This window comes from Miniopterus schreibersii (genome assembly GCF_964146895.1).
Source record: "Miniopterus schreibersii genome assembly, chromosome: 12".
Lineage (NCBI taxonomy): Eukaryota > Metazoa > Chordata > Mammalia > Chiroptera > Miniopteridae > Miniopterus > Miniopterus schreibersii.
This window is the reverse complement of record NC_138112.1, coordinates 36,718,223-36,734,088: the sequence shown is the minus strand read 5'-3', so window position 1 is coordinate 36,734,088 and position 15,866 is coordinate 36,718,223. Positions and strand designations below refer to the sequence as shown.

Sequence of the window (15,866 nt, the reverse complement as noted above, 5' to 3'; positions counted from 1 at the left end):
CACCAAGGTGAGGAGTGACCCAGCCCTCTGCAAAGTGAGGGGCAGGGCCGGCTGTTCCTCTGAGGACCCTCACGTTCGAGCACTGCTAGGGACGGGCAGTTATTTGATCCCGGCTCCAAAGAAAGCCAAGTTAGAAGGGCCTCTGGGCTCTCCTTTGGGGGGGAGGGGGTCCCAGTGAAAAGTACCCCACTCTGCTGGGTGGGTGTGGGTGAGGACAAGAGTGGCCCTGACTTGGTCTCCAAAACTGGGGAGAGGACACCTAGGGGTCAGACACGGCGGGAGGTGGGGTCGGATAGGGACTTCAGGCAGGCCGCAGGGTGGGGAGGGGCTGTCAGGTCTTGGAGGGGCAGGGGCGTCTCTGGGGCCAGGCCCGGAGCCTCCAGAGTCCGGCCGCTAGAAGAGATTGGTCTTCAGGGTGGGCCCGGGCTTCCGGTGAAAGGAGGACAGGACCCCGGAGAAGGGCCCGGGCCCCGGCTCCGCTGGCTGCCAGGCCTTCAGCAGCTCCGCGGCGCCGGCGCCGGGCCCGCCGCCCCCGCCGCCCGCCACGCCGGCCCACAGGGGGCCCTTGAGCGGTTGTGGCCCCGGGCCGGCGCCGGGCCCGGAGCCCAGGGCGGCCGGCAGCGGGCTGGGGCTCAGGCGGGGGCTGGCCAGGCCGGGCGCGGGCGGCGGCGGCAGCGACGCGGTGCTGTCGGGCGTGGGGCTGCACGTGGACTCCTTGGAGTCGTCGTCCTCGGACGAGCAGCGCGCCTCGCCCTTTTTGGCGCCCGCCGCGCCCGCCGCGCCCTTGGCGCTGGCCGCGCGCTCCTGTTTTCGGAACTTGGCCCGGCGGTTCTGGAACCAGACCTGCGGGCACAGGGGCCGGTTAGCCCGGGACCACACGCGCGAGTGAAGACTCCGGTCCGGAAAGGGCCGGGTCACCGGGCCTGCGAGCGCGGCCCCCCTGCCGTCCACCACTCAGCTCGCCGCCCTCGCTTCTCCGCCCGCCGCTTCCTACAGGTCCTCAGTCTCCCCTTAGGCTCTGCGGCCCCGCGGACCCCGCGGAGGGAACTCCGCCTTGGCTCTCCTCACCCAAGGCCCTGTCCCCCAGTGCCCTCCTACAAGACGCTCCGAGTACCCGCCTGGAGTGTCCCACGGCGGCAGAGGGGCGCTTAGGACGCTAGGAGAAACCTTTTGTCTGCAGCTGAGGCGGACCAGCTGGACATCTGTACTCGGATTTGTAGGACAGACATCAGAGTCCGCCCTGCGCCCGGGCTTTCCAGGCCCAGGAGTTTCACGGCTGCAGAGCTGGGGAGGGGACCTGGCTCTGGCCGGCTTTCCCCACCTCTTCCACCTTGCAGGGACCCGAGGCCGCGGGGGCATCCCCTCTACCAGCTCCGCCTCCGTTCCGGCTCCCCAAGCACCACCCTGCATGCGCGGCCCTACCTGGGGCCTGAAGGGAAATCGTGGGCCTGACCAGCTCAGTTCTCCCGAGGGCCTCAGGTCTGCCGGGTCCCGGGCCCAGCGCCTCTCCGGGCTGCGCGTCCTGTCCTCCCCACTTACCCGCGCAGCTCCCGGCTGCAGGCCGCCCCTGCCCTCCGCCGGGCGAGGCCCCTCAGTCCCGCGGCCCCACGGGGTCGGGCAGTCGCCTCCAGCCCGCTGCGAGCACACACTCCGGTACACACGCGCGCAAACACGCACCTGCACGCGAGCCTCAGTGAGGTCGATCTTGAGCGCCAGCTCCTCCCGCGTGTAAATGTCCGGGTAGTGGGTTTCCGCGAAGACACGCTCCAGCTCCTTGAGCTGCGCGCTCGTGAACGTGGTGCGGATGCGCCGCTGCTTACGCTTCTCGTGCAGGCCCGACGGCTCCGGGAAGAACTTGTAGGGCACTGCGGGCGCGCGGGAGGGGAGCAACCAGGGCCGGGTGTGAGGGGCTGCGCTCGGCCTGCCCCCGGGGGGCGCTCACTGTCCCCCGCCCCTGGCCTGCCTCTGGGCCTCGGCCTCGGCCGCGGATGGAGCGTCTTCTCTATCGCTCTCTGGAGCCCGCAGGGGTGAAGGCGGACACGGCGCCCTGAGCCCCAAAAGCAGCAGCGAGGGACCAGAACCTGACCCTCCCGTCAAGGCCGCCGACCGCTGGTCGGCCTTCTCCGGGTCCCTCCACCTCCCGCCGGCCCTCCCGTCAGCGCGTCCCTCCCTCGGCCGGGCTGCCGGCTTGGCGTCGGGGCCTGCCCTGGCCGCCCTGGCCTTGGCTTGCCATCCGGTCTCATGAGCATCGAGAATCTCCCGGGAACCAGTCCTGGACCTCGGCGGGGCGGCTGAGACTCCCCTGCTCGGGTCGCCTCTCAGTCCGGCCGCGGGCTCTCCGTGGGGCGGGATCTGCCTTCTCCACCGCCTCCCCCTCCTCCCCCCCCGGCCGCGGTCCCTGCCCCATCCCACACCCCACTCCCTGCCCGGTGTCCCTTCTCTCCCTCATCTCCGGCCGAATCTCTCTCTAACTTCCCCCTTTGGGCCACTCTCTTGGTGCCCTTCGGGAAGTGTCCTTGTTTCTCCCCACCCAGGTTCCTCCATCTTCTCTTTGCCCTTCTGCTTCCTCCCAAGCACCCCTTTCTGTGTCCCAACTCCCCCAAAGCTGGTCCCACCCTTCCCCTTCACTCTCTTCCCACCCCTGCCTCCCATCTGCCCCGTCCCAGTCCCCACCGCCCCAGACAGTTCTGATGCTGTCTCCCCATCCCTCTCTCCAAACCCCACTCAGGTCTCCATATTTCCAGGGGTCCCCAGTATCCTTCCTCTTTGTCCTATCGCCGAGTTCTCTCTCCCCTAATCCCTGTCTCTAACACCCCAGCCTACCCCTGCCTTTCTCATCAGTTTCCATCTTCCTCCATCCCATCTCCCATACTTCCTGTCTCCACCATCAGTTCCTATCTCCATCTCCCCAACCCTGGGTCCCCATTTCTCCCAGGTCCCCAATCTCCCCATCTCAGCTCACATCTCTCTGCACCTGTCCCTATCTCCCCCAGCTCAGAACTCCCCACTTCCCAGTCCCCATCTGCATCAGGCCCAGAGCATCCAATCTCCCTATCCCTGTTCCAGTTTCTGGCTCCATCTCTCTGGATCTCATTTCTCCAAATCCAGGTCCCTGTCTCACCATCTCTCCCCACACCGACCCCCTGACCCCAATCTTCTACTTGGGTCCCGGTGGTGGTCTTCCCAGGAAGGAAGGAGATAAGGAGATTGGGTGGGGCGGCCTGGACTGTAATGGGAGGGACAGGGATGGCTGAGAGGCTCCTTGAGGCTGAGGGTTCAGATGGGGACTTGGATGGATCAAGAGGTCTGGGGGTTGTAGGGGCAGCTTTTGGGTTCTGCAGGACTGTAGCTGGGAGAGCCCCAGGGGGAACAGGGAAGTGAAAGTGGCTTAATGACCTGGGCACCCTTTTCTTTGGGCCATGGAGTGGGTTTCAGTGGTGGAAGAGGGTTTGGGTACAGGCGGGATGGGTCCAAAACCAGGCAGGAAGGGCCTGATGGTTCTGGGGCACTAGGAAGGTTTTCATCCGGGCAGCTCAGTTGCTGGAAGGGTCCTTGCTGGGGGTTTGGGCATGAAGTGGGGTGGTGATGATAAAGACGAGGGTCTGGTTAAACCGAGCCGGGAGCATCTTCCAAGGATACAGGGGATTCAGAGGTTTGGTGTCAGTCTTCGCAGGTGGGGAGGGGAGGGCCTGGTGAGGAGCCTGGGGCTGGACGGGCTGTTTCCTTGACCCTAAGAGTGTGGGACAGGGATGTGGCAGCTGGGAAGGGTGAGAGGGGGAGGCTCCCTCCGCCCAGGGCATCCCCGTCTTACAGAGGGGCTGGGCGTCCAGGGGGCACTGGAGGGTCTGGCCAGCGCAGGGGTTGTGGCGGGGATGGTGGCGGTTGTGGGGGACTGTCTCAGTCATTTGCGGAGTAGGGAAGGGGCTGGGGGTTCCGCAGGATTTGGAGCGAGGACTGGGCAGGGGCTGGGCTCACCTGCCGAGTAGGGCGCGGGCTGGTGGTCGCGGAGAGCGCCAAGCGCGCAGTTAGAGGAGCCGAGCGCGGGGCAGGGCGGCCCGGCCGCGGGGAAGGCGGGCCGGAGCGGGCTGTACTGGAAGCCGCCGGGCTGGCTGCAGGCGCCGAAGTCGCCGTAGGCGGACGCCTCCATGGCCGCCACGCACGAGTCGTACGAATTGAGGTAGGAGTAGTCCATCGGCCCGGGGTACGAGGACGGGGGCCGGGCCGGGCCGGGTCGGGGTCGGGGTCCCGGGCCAGGTGCGGGTCGGGATGCGGGCTTCGAGCGCCAGGCGCCGAGGGCTCGAGTCCAGCTCGGAACGCCCGCGAGTCCGCCCGCCCCGTCGCGGCCGCGCTCCACCCGGGTCCAGCGCAAGTGCGGCGCCGCTCGGCCCGCGCGTCTTTTAACGCGCAGGACCCCGCCGAGGGGGCGGGGCGAGCTCCTCGGGGTGGGGCCTGGACGGCCCAGACCCCGCCCCCAGCCGCCCCCGACCCTACCCCCTCTCCAAAGGGCCCCCGCCGCCCTCCGAGGGCTCTGGAGGTTCTGGGAGGGGCTGCGCGGGGCCCCATCCCTAGGGTGCCCATCGCGCCCCGATCCAGCCCAGACCTTTGGTCTCCGCGCTTCGTGCCAGGCGGAAGGTCTCGACCCCTTTCCCCGGCTTCTCCACCTGCGGCCCCGCGGAAGGGAGGGGAGGCGGGCCCGCCAGCGCTCGTGTGAAGTTAATTCAATTCGTCCCGATAACCGAGTTATTCGGATCCAGCCCCTCGGCCCCGCCCCCAGCGAGGTTCCCCGGCGGGGGGACCGAGGAGGCGGCCCGGGAGGGGGCACGGAGACGGGGCGGGGAAGGGACGGAGCCTGGGATGGGGACTGGGGCCCGGAGAGGAGACGGAAGCGAAGGCGAGGAGGGGATGGGACGCGCCAGATGCGGGTACACAGCTGGAGACGAGCCTGAGCCGCGGACGAGAGAGGGAGACGAAGGTGAAGCGAGGGCTTGGGAAGAGCAGGGTGGCGATGGGGGCCAGGCGGAGCCCGAGGCGGCGGGATGAGTGGGAGGCCGGGGGACGGAGAGAGGGCGGAGGCGGCGTGGAGACGGAAGGCGCAGGACGAGACGGCGATCGGGGAGAGAGGCGACGGAACAGGGCCGTGACCGCGAGGCTGCCACAGACAGAGGGGCGGCCTCGGAAAGACACGGCCGGGGCCGACCCAGCGGAGACACCGAGGCTGAGGCCAGAGAGAAAGAGCCTGCGGAGAGCCGAGGCCCGCGGGCCGGGCGCCCAGGGCCGGGAAGCATCGCGGTGCAGGCGCCGGGGCGGCCGCCGAGGGGGAGGGTCGACGAGCCGAGGTCCCTCCATCTTCCTGACTTGTCCTGAAGGCCACAGGCCCTCGTCCTGAACTTCCTGGGCCCGGCCTGCCTCTCCCGCTCCCGGCTCCCCCCGCCCAGTCCCCCTCCCCACAGCCATCTGACGCGACCCTCTGGTTCCCAGCACCTCCAGCGCAGACTGTGTGATGAATGTCAGGGCAGGGAGCAGCCCAGTGACACCTCTCCTCTCCCTCGGCCTCTCGCCTCTCTTCTCCAGAGAATCTTCCCTCCTCCAGGAAAACCACCTAGACTCGGTCCGGACCTGGCCACAGACACCCTGGCCCTGGTCGGGCTGGGCCAGGGCACCTACACTGTGAGAGGATGGGACACACAATTCTTTCCCAGCAGCTCACCTGAGGTGGATTGGACGGGTTCCCCACCCAGTCCCCAGCCTCCCAAACCCAAATCTTGGCAGGTTCTGCAGATGGGGGAGTGGAAACCCAGCAAGAAGCCAGGGGCGGGGGCACCTTTATTGCCTAAGTCCCTGGGGATGAGAGGAGGGCTCCCAGAACACACGCCTCCCCCACCGCCCCAGCTTACTAGCTCAGTGGGGAGCATGCACAGCCTCAGATCACCCACTTCTCTGGTCACCCGTTCTTTGGTTCACACAAGGACTCCTCCATGCCAGGGGGTTCTTTGAGGTGTTTTCACTAATTACTCTTTATGTCTAAACTTCTAAAACTGACAGTAAAACTGCTTCAAAAAGTTCTCCCCACTCCTTGTCAGTTCTCTCCCTTGACACATCCCCTACAGGGAGCACAAGGGACCTCAGAACCGGGAAATCAGACGGTGCCACCGCTTTCTTTAGACCTCCCATGGCTTTCCATTGCCCTCAGGACCAAATCCAAGCCCTCTCTCTGAATAGTGCCTGGCACATAGTAAATATACAAATAAATTGGCTACTACCTCCACCAACCCTTCTTCCTGTCATCAAGTGACTGAGCCCTGTGTGACTAGACCCAGACCACGCTGTGGCCAGGCTCCTCTGCTCTGTTACACCTGATCCCTGGCTATGGAATCTGGACGCAGGCCCCTATCTTTGCATGGCAGCGACACCTCTTCCCTAAAGATTTCAGTAGCTATTAGGCCCTGCAGAGTTACCCAGCCTGGCCCCTTCATTTTTGCAGATGAAGAGACTGAGGCCCAGAGAGGGGTCCTGTAGGAAGAGCGGAAGTAAACACAGTGGGAGTGCGTCAGGCTGGGAGGATCCCCCCCCTCCTCCCCCGAGAGAGCAGCAATTCGAAAAGGAACCTGGGGAGGGGTACAATGGGAACTGTCCTTTTTCTTCTGCTCTGATCCCAACTCTGATACTAACTTGCTGTGTGAGCCTGGACAGTGGAAGCACCTTGGGAATAGATGAGGAAGGACCGACGCCCTGGAGAACTCTTTCTGCTTGTACCCTTTTGGAGAATGGCGGCCTGGGGGTTCCTAGAGATCCACACCTTATTCCCACTTCTACGGCAGCCACTGGCCTTAGCCTCCCCTCAGAACTCTGAGCAAGGATCTCCTGGGCTCAGGGCATGGCCGCCATGCTGATTTATTAATCCAGTGCACTCCTTGTCGGTCCTCTCCTGAGAGGGGAAAGCGTGGAGCAGTGGCTCCTCCCTGCCACTGAAACACATCTTCTCACGGTCTGAAGCAATATCTTCAGTGTCATCATTGTACAACTATGATTGGAAGCCAAGCTTGATCAGACATCCATGTGTAACTTCTAATAAGGGATGGAGCTTATCTATCAGTGAAAAGTTAATATTGTCTGGTCCTGCTTAAGGACCCTAAAAGCAGAATACCTCCCCCCCCCATCCCTATTCTCAAATCCCTGTTCTCTCCTGCTGGGACTTTCTGGTCCAGGAAGGGTTGCAGGGAAGCACATTAACTGTGTATTTTCCCAACCTGTCTATCAGGACCTACAGTCTCTTGTTCTCTCTGTTATGGGAACAACACCTGTTCACCTTTATTTTCTTCCCACTAATATGTTAGGGTACCCAGTCTTCAACTAATTTCTTCTCTTTTTTTAAATCCTCACCCGAGGATATATCTAGAGAGATGAAAGGGGGGGGGGGAGAGGCATTGATTGGTTGCCTCCCATATGTGCCCCAACTGGGGATTGAACCCACAACCTAGGTATGTGCCCTGACTGGTAATCGAACCCCCAACCTTTTGTTGTATGGGACGATGCTCCATCCAACTGAGCCACCTGGCCAGGCTAATTTCAATTTTTGTTTTGAGCTTCTAGTTTTAGGCCTTTCCAGGGCCAAGAATGTTCAGCCCTTGGGGATCCCTGAAGAATGAGGGAAAATCTTCACTCGGTTCTACAAATAGTTTTCGAATGTCTGATCTACGATGGAACTTCATGGGGCACTAGACACACTGGGGATAAATTAATCCTGGATGCTTTCTTTAAGGATCTCCCAACCTGGTGGGCACATGAGCACTTACCTAAAGGGAGGTTCTGTCCAGAATGTTTTAGTTGTCTGGGCTAGAGAATGGCACATAGGAGGTGATGTGATTTGACTCCTTTTTTAAAATAAGGTGTGTGGGGGAGTTGATCCTACCAACCTTGCTACGCACTGACAAGCTTATCCAAGTTTCTGTGCGTGGGAAGGGACCTGCCTGAGGGCTTCCATAGTGGACATCTGTCATGTGGTCAGCCTAGCACAACTTTTCTTTTGGGAACTGTCTCCTCCATCCACACGGCTACCCAGGGAACCATCGTTCTTACATAATCCTACCCTCAGCTATAATTGGCCCAGGTGTGTATACCTGTCCAGAGATGGGTCAATAAAATCCTTAATCATTGTTTTCTTATTTGAATTGAGAAACAAGTTATTTTCTTTTGAATGGTGAAAGCTATAAGTATAAAGTTCAGGAAATGTTTGCAGCCATGTTCCCTGTCATCAAGAGAAGGAAGGTTGTCTGCAATGAAAAAAAGATGAATAAGAAGTTGGGGCCAAAGATCGAGAGACTCATGTTAGAATTTAAAAGCCTGGTTCTAGTTATTCCTGAGACATCCTTATTTGAATTAATTGTTCAGCCCTTTATTGGATTTTGTTATCCAATCGTCTTCATGTTTAATCTACCTCAAGTTGGATTTCCATCACTTCCAAACAAAGATATTTAAAAAAAAAAAATTGGTATAAGGTGTGTAGTGTTGCAAATGACAGACCCTAAAATATGGAACTGGCCCTGCTGATGTAGGGTGGGATGCAGTGAGAATCTCTCCATTCTGAGCCTGGCAATGAAATGTCCCTGTCAGGTGACAATGAAATAGGTGGGAATACTACTGCATGCTGCCTCTTAGAACTTGACCTCAACTTTCCTCCTTGCCCTGTGGTGGCAACTTCAGAGGATTCCCTTGAAAAATGGTAAAATATTGGAGTATACTGCCTACATTTGGCAACCTCAGGAAGGTGCTTCAAGGTGGGGGGGACAAGCAGATGAGGAGCAGCATGACAATTTGCTGCTACGGCTGGCGATCCGAGGATAATCACGTGCTTTGCAGATTGGCCATAGCCAAGTTCTCTGCCACATCCTAAAGTGAATGCATTGATTAGGAAATAGTGAATGTCTGACAGGTGAAATGAAATTTGGGAAGATCTAGAGGAATTAGAGAAGTGTGATTCTGCCAGTCTTTCTTGGCGCCCTGGCCTGACAGCAGAAAGGAGTTGACATTTATTATTTCTTTTTTGGCATCTGGCATCCAAAACCACTTTCTAAGTTAGAGGAATTCCCCACCTGATAGATGCCAGAAATTTGCTTCCTGAACTTCCCTCACAACCAAGATGCAGACACTTGACCTAGTGTCAGCCAGTCATGTACACTGATCACAGTCTAAGCTAAGGAATCTGTAGCTAAGGCAGTGAGGACTCAGGAACCATAAGAATTCTCTCCAGGGCAATGAGGTTGCAGCAAGATCTAGTTCTAGGGGTAGCAGGGCCCTACAGAGCTTGATCTTAGTGGTATTGTGGGTTGAGTGCCAACCATGTTAGTTGTGCAAGGGGCAGATGTGTCCTGTGGAGACAACAATGCAGCTTAATTTAGGGCATCATTTCTAGTTGTGTGGCTCTGTATCTGGTCCTCCAGACATTCCAGTAATTCTCTGAGATATCTAATATCTTTTATGAATTTAATAAAATTATTTTTTGCTTAAATAAGACAGAATTAGTTTCTGTTTCTTATATCTAATGACTCTGATATAGAAATTGATGCTAGACTGGCTGAGCACATCAGATGCTCAGAGAAACTGGTTGGAATCTGGGAAGAGTTGTGCAACCTGGTTGGAATTAAAGGCAGTGAAAATCCAGAGCTTGAGAGGCATTCAGTAGTAAAAATAGTTTATGAATGTGTTGCCAGTGGTCACCTGGAATGCAGTGTCCATTAAAAGCGCAGTCTTGGGGGACTATCAGAGATCAATACAAAGGGAATGAAGAATGCAAGGCTTGTGAGGAGGTGTGGAACACTTAAAGAGGGAATGAAAGAGGTTCAGCATCAAGGTGGGCTCCCATTTGCTAGGATGGTGATAAGTGAGGATTTGAATGGCTAAGAGAGCCCTGAGCCCTCTATGGGTTAGAGTCAGGTTGGGTGCACATAACGGAGAATCCAAAACAACAACAGTGTAAAAGAAATAAATCTCATAGTTTCTGTGGGTCAGGAATCAGCATAGCTTACCTGAGTCTTCTGCTTCAGGGCTTCTCACAGGGCTGCAATCACAGTGCTAGATCTGCAGTCTCAAGCGAAGTCTTGACCAAGGGAAGACTGAATCCAAGCTAATTCATATGGTTGTTTCCAGGACTCAGTTCCTCCAGGGCTGCTGGACTGAAGGGCACCGTCCTTACCAGGTGTTGGCCAGAGGTTGCCCTCAGTTTCTTGCCATGTGGGCCTCTCCATCAAGGCAAGCATGTAAGAGCCAGAGAGAATGCCAGCAAGACAGAAGTCAGTCTTTTATAACCTAATTTCAGGAATGATATTCTATCACTTTGGCCATATTCTGTTACTGAGAAATAAGTCACTAGGCCCTGCCCACACTCAAGGAGAGGGGATTACACAAGGGCCTGAGCTTCAGGAGTCAGGGATCACCGGGAGTCATGTTAGGAGATATCTACCAAGCCTAGCAATTATCTATCTCTGTCACAATCCCCCCCCGCCCCCCGAAAATAGCCAGCTACTATAGCACCCTCTGCCTGTCTAATGGGATTGCCTCTGTCTTATTTGAAGACCATGTAAAGACTTTCCCATGGGGGATTATCTGGTAAGAGGAAGCCAAGTCTCCTCATGCCCCATCCCGCTGACTTCATTGTCTCCACACTCATAACTAGAATCAGACCCCAACATTCCTCAGGGTCAAATAGGAGGTCAAATTCCAAAAAGGCTTTCCCACTAAAAGAATTAAAAGATGTTTCAAATTTGTATTAATAAAATCTGGCAAATACATGTGGGAATGGATTCCGAGGGTGTTGGACCAGGGAGAAGGAACGTAATTTAAAATCAGGCTGAACTGATCAGTACTGAGTGCACAGCCAGACAGCCTGGATTCCATGTGCCAGTCCTAATAGCTGGGAGTTCTCATTGTTTTTGGTTCTTAAAGGTGAATTCATTTTTTTCTAGAGTCTATAATAACGTGCTATCATATTTACTTTATCACATAGCCATTCACCTACTCATTCTTCGATCCATTTGTCAATCCACTGTTATTCTTCAATGCATTCGTGGTAAGTGGCAGACATCCATCCATACACTTGGCTCCTAACACTTCGGTGTGTGTTTCATATACTGAAATGCATAAATCTCAAGTGTACCATTCAGTGAGTTTTACACACGCATACACCTGTGTGACCCAATCCCTTACTATCATTCCAGAAACTTCTTTCATGCCTCTCCCAAACCAATACCAACCCCCACTTCCTCAGAGGCAACCACTCTTCTGATTCTTTTCCACTATCGATTCATGTTGCCTGTTCTTGATTTCCTTTGGGCACTCTGTGTGCGCCTTCTTTTACTCAGCATGTTTTTGAGATTCATCCATGTTGTATCAATAGTTCATTCCTTTTTATTGCTCAGTATATTCCTGAGTATATACTTGTATTGGCAGAATTCTAAGATGTCCCTCAAGATTCCTGCCTCCTGGTGTATATGCCTTGTATATGCCCTGTGCACTCAGCAGTCCTGTGACTATGAGGGAATAGCATTGCTGTGATTAGGTTATATCATAGAGCACAAATGGCTTTTTCTTTTAATCCTCACCAGAGGATATTCTTCCCATTGCTTTTCAGAGAGAGTGGAAGAGAGAGAGAGAAAGAGAGAGGGGGGGAGGGAGAAACATTGATGTGAGAGAGACACATCAGTTGGTTGCCTCCCACACATGCCCTGACCGGGGCCGGGGATCAAGCCTGCAACTGAGGTATGTGCCCTTGGACAGAACTGAACCCGGGACACTTCAGTCCTCAGGCTTCAAAACCGGTTAGGGCTAGCACAGATGGCTTTTAAAAGGGGGATTTGGGTGAATCTCACCTAATGACATGAACCCTTAAATTTGGGTCAAGAGGTCAGAAACACTGAAATCAGAGAGATTTGAAGCATGAGAGACTCAACAGGAGGAAGACTTTTTATTATTAGGTGGAGGGGCCACATGACAAAGAATGCGGGTGACCTCTAGGAGTTTAGAGTGACTTCCAGTTGACAGCCAGTAAGAAAACGGGACTTCAGTCCTCCAACCAAAGGAATTGAATCCAGCTCAGGACCTGAATAAACGTGGGAGGGAATTCTTTCTTAGGGTCCCCAGAAAAGAATGCAGCCTGGCTGACACTCTGAGATCTTAAGGAGATGAGAACCCAGTAATGTTCTGAACATATGAGAACTGTGCCAGACTCTTACTTACAGGACTGTGAACTAATAAATGAATATTATTTTAGGTTAAGTTTGGGGTTATTTTTTACACAGTGATAGAATGCTAATATAATAACGCAGTTTGTTTAGCATTCTCTCGATGGATAGATGGGTTATTTCTAGTTTTGGACTAGAATAGTGCTGCTATGAACATTTATGTGCAAATCTTTTTTGTGTGGATGTTTTCATTTCTCTTGGCAATGTTGGGTCATAGTGTAGATTTACGTTTAGTTTTGTAAGAAACTACCAGATCTTTTCCTAAAGTGGTTGTGTCATTTTATACTCCCACCAATAATGTATGTGAATTCTGGTTGATCCACATCTTCATCAGCATCAAATAGTGTTAATCCTTTAAATTTTATGCATCCTGGTGGGTATATAGTGGATCTGTTTTCACTTGTTTGACTGAAAACCGGATTCATTGATGAAGTTAAATGAAATAGAGATGCCAAAAGTCCTTTGGTATAATGTAGAAGAAAAAATCTAAACACTTAAGGAGATGGGAATGTTGCTTTATAAACCCTTCCTTCTAGGTTTATAAGTGTGATTCCTCCATCCTCAACTCCATCCCCTGAGGGTCCAGATGACACTCTCTTCAACAAGACATTGAGAAATATATTTGTGAGAGTGATGACATCTTTGGAAAGTACTGTAGTAACTGGTTTCTGGAGGCCAGAGATGTTGGGGGAAGACACTACAGATGGGACTAAAGAAGATGGGAAGTTCACCAAGATCCTACCTGATTTGTAAAAGCAAAAGTCCTGGTGGAGAGAAAGCCAACTTAAGATAGACAGTATGGTTTCTCATCCAAGTTCCAGGCCTGTGTTAGTTCACAGAGTCCCTTGAATGAAGGGAAGGCAGATTCACTTAAGGCAGATGGATAAATATGTTTATATATTCCTTATAGGCTTCCCCAATGGGACCTGTAGTCATTTCCCAGGGTAATTGTATAGGTCAAATTATGTCCCCAGAAAGATATGTTTAAGTCCTTGCCCCAGGTACCTGTGAAATAGGTGACCTTATTTGGAAATAGGTTCTTTGCAGATGTAATCAAGTTAAGATGAGGTCATACTGGATTAGTATGGACCCTAACCCAATGACTGATGTCCTTATAAAAAGAGGAACATTTGGCCACAGGGACACACAGAGAGAACACCATGTGAAGATTGGAGGCAGACGTTGGAGTGATGTAACTGCAAGACAAGGAAAGTCAAAGATTGCTGGTAACCCCAGAAGGTCAAAGAGAAGCATGGAATAGACTCTCTTAGAGCCTCCAGAAGAAACCAATCCTGCCAACACCTTGACTTTGGACTTGTCTTCTAGGCCATCAGAATAAATTTCTATTGTCTTAGGTCACCTAGTTTGTGGTACTTCATTATGGCAGCCCTAGGAAACTGTTAGAATAACTGTGCCCTTGGGGATTGTTGACACTGGCTCTAATGCTAATTGGAGTTGTAGTTAGTACAGCGGAGGCTTAGGGAATCAAGTGATAAACTGACTTTTGATTCTAATTTATCTCACTGTCAGTCCAGTCTTTAAGCCCATTTCCCCATGGTTTCTCCAGTTCTGGGTTATATAGTTAGACTAGGAATAGCAAGTGGCAGAATATGTCTCTAATCGACAGAATAGGACTACTATGGTTGAAAGGGTTTCCTTCTTATTAGAATTATAAACAAAAACCAGTAACGTATTGCTGGGGGAAATGCAAGATTAGTGTAACCGCCAAAGACCTGAAAATTCAGAGATGGTGATTCCTGTTACCCACTCAATTCACCTGTCTGGCTCACGCAGAAGTCAGAAGGGCTGGGGAATGACAATGGATTATTGAAAGGTTAAGACAGGTGATGACTCTAATTGTACGGCTGTTCAAGATAGAGCAAAACAACAGAGTGTCTGACACCTGTAATAAAGTAAATTTGCAAATGTTTTTTCTCTATTTCAATAAACAAAGAAGACCAGAGGTAGTTTTGTTTCACCTGGCAAGGGCAGAAATACACCTTCGCCATTGTGCTTCAGGACCTTAACTCTCTGCCTCTGGGACACAATTTAGTCCACAAGGACTTGGATCATCTTAGCATCCCATAAGACATTAGACAGGTCCACTATGATTATGATAAAATGCTGATAAAACCCAAAGAGCAGGAAGTATCAGGTGCCCTGGATGTCTTAGTGAGTTGGCGTTGTATTTGGGAGTTCAGTCATTTTGATACGTGTGCAGTGGTATCTTGTTGTTTTAGTTCATAATTCCCTGATTACATATGATGTGGAGCATCTTTTCATATGCTTATTTGCCATCTGTATATCTTCTTTGGTGAGGGGTCTGTTTAGATCTTTTGCCTATTTTAAAATCAGGTTGTTTTCTTATTGTTGAGTTTTAAGGGTTCTTTGTATATTCTGGATACAAATATTTTCTCCCAGGCTGTGGCTTGTTCCTTCATTCTCTTAACAGTGCCTTTTGCAAAACAGACATTTAAGAAAGCCCAATTTATCGATTTTTTCTTTCATGGATTGTGCTTTTGGAGTTGTATCCAGTGGTTGCCAAACTCAAGATCATGTAGATTTCCTCCTGTGTTATCTTCTAGGAGTTTTATAGTATTGTGTTTCACATTCCATGACCCACTTACATGTATATTTTTGATAATTATTTTATTAAATTAAAATGTATATAATTTTAAAAATCAAGGCTTATAATAAAAAACACCAGTCCTCTTTTATTCCTGGATCTCAGATCCCACTCTCTAAATATTTTTAGCTGTTTCTTTTGGTATTGAATTCCATATATTTTTATAAATAACAACTTTACCTAAATTTATTGAATGTGTCAGGCTCTGTTCTAAGTGCGTTGTATGTTTTTTAATCCTTACATTACAGGTACTCTTTCTATTCCCATTTTAGATGACAAAAATTGAGTCACAGAGGGGTTAGATAATTCCATAAGGTCACATGGTTAGCAAATGGCAGAGCTGGTATTTAATCCTAGACAATGTAATGTTTACCTTGTGATTTCTTGATTTATTGATTAAGACCAGCAATTTTCAACCTCTTTCATCTCATGGCACACATAAACTAATTACTAAAATTCTGCCACACATCAAAAAATATATTTTTTGCCAAAAAGGGTATAAAATAGGTGATTGATTCACACCAGACAGCTATTGTTGTGTTGGCTGTTGTCATTTTTTAATTTGACTATCTAAGGGAACAGAGGTCAGTGTTCCTGACTAAATAGGTATTGCATGTAAAATTCTTGCGTCACACCAGTGTGCCGTGGCATACAGGTTGAAAATTGTTGATTTAGCCTATTGGTTTCCTACTATGAATATTTATCACTCACATAAGCCAAGCCCCCAGTGCGTCTCCCTCAATTATCTAAATATGCCATATTTCACTGAATCTAAGACATCACCTATTGTAAGACACACCTTTATAATACCATTAAAAAGACCAAAAAACCCCAAATGACCAAAATAGTTTATCACTTAGAATTTTTATATTTATTGAAAGAGATCCTTTTGACTTTAGATGTATAATTTACTATATACTTCTGTGCATGCATACAATAACAAGAAAAATATAAGCAAATAAATTTGTTGAAGTATTTTTAAAACTCCTCTGCATTGTCTCATTCTT

The 15,866-nt window shown here is 51.9% G+C and overlaps 1 protein-coding gene across 3 annotated transcripts; it reads right to left on the bottom strand.

The window, feature by feature from the left end:
• Positions 1-393: 393 nt before the first annotated feature.
• PHOX2A (paired like homeobox 2A) lies at positions 394-4,192 on the bottom strand (the record flags this gene model as incomplete). 3 transcript variants are annotated; one of them, XM_081154402.1, is made up of 3 exons in its annotated part: positions 394-923; positions 1,674-1,865; positions 3,976-4,192. In XM_081154402.1, 3 exons carry the CDS (start codon positions 4,190-4,192, stop codon positions 394-396), a joined length of 939 nt encoding a protein of 312 aa, XP_081010528.1. The 3 variants fall into 3 exon arrangements, with proteins under 3 accessions (XP_081010528.1, XP_081010529.1, XP_081010530.1); XM_081154403.1 differs by having other exon boundaries at positions 394-867; positions 1,678-1,865; XM_081154404.1 differs by having other exon boundaries at positions 394-843; positions 1,678-1,865.
• Positions 4,193-15,866: the final 11,674 nt, after the last annotated feature.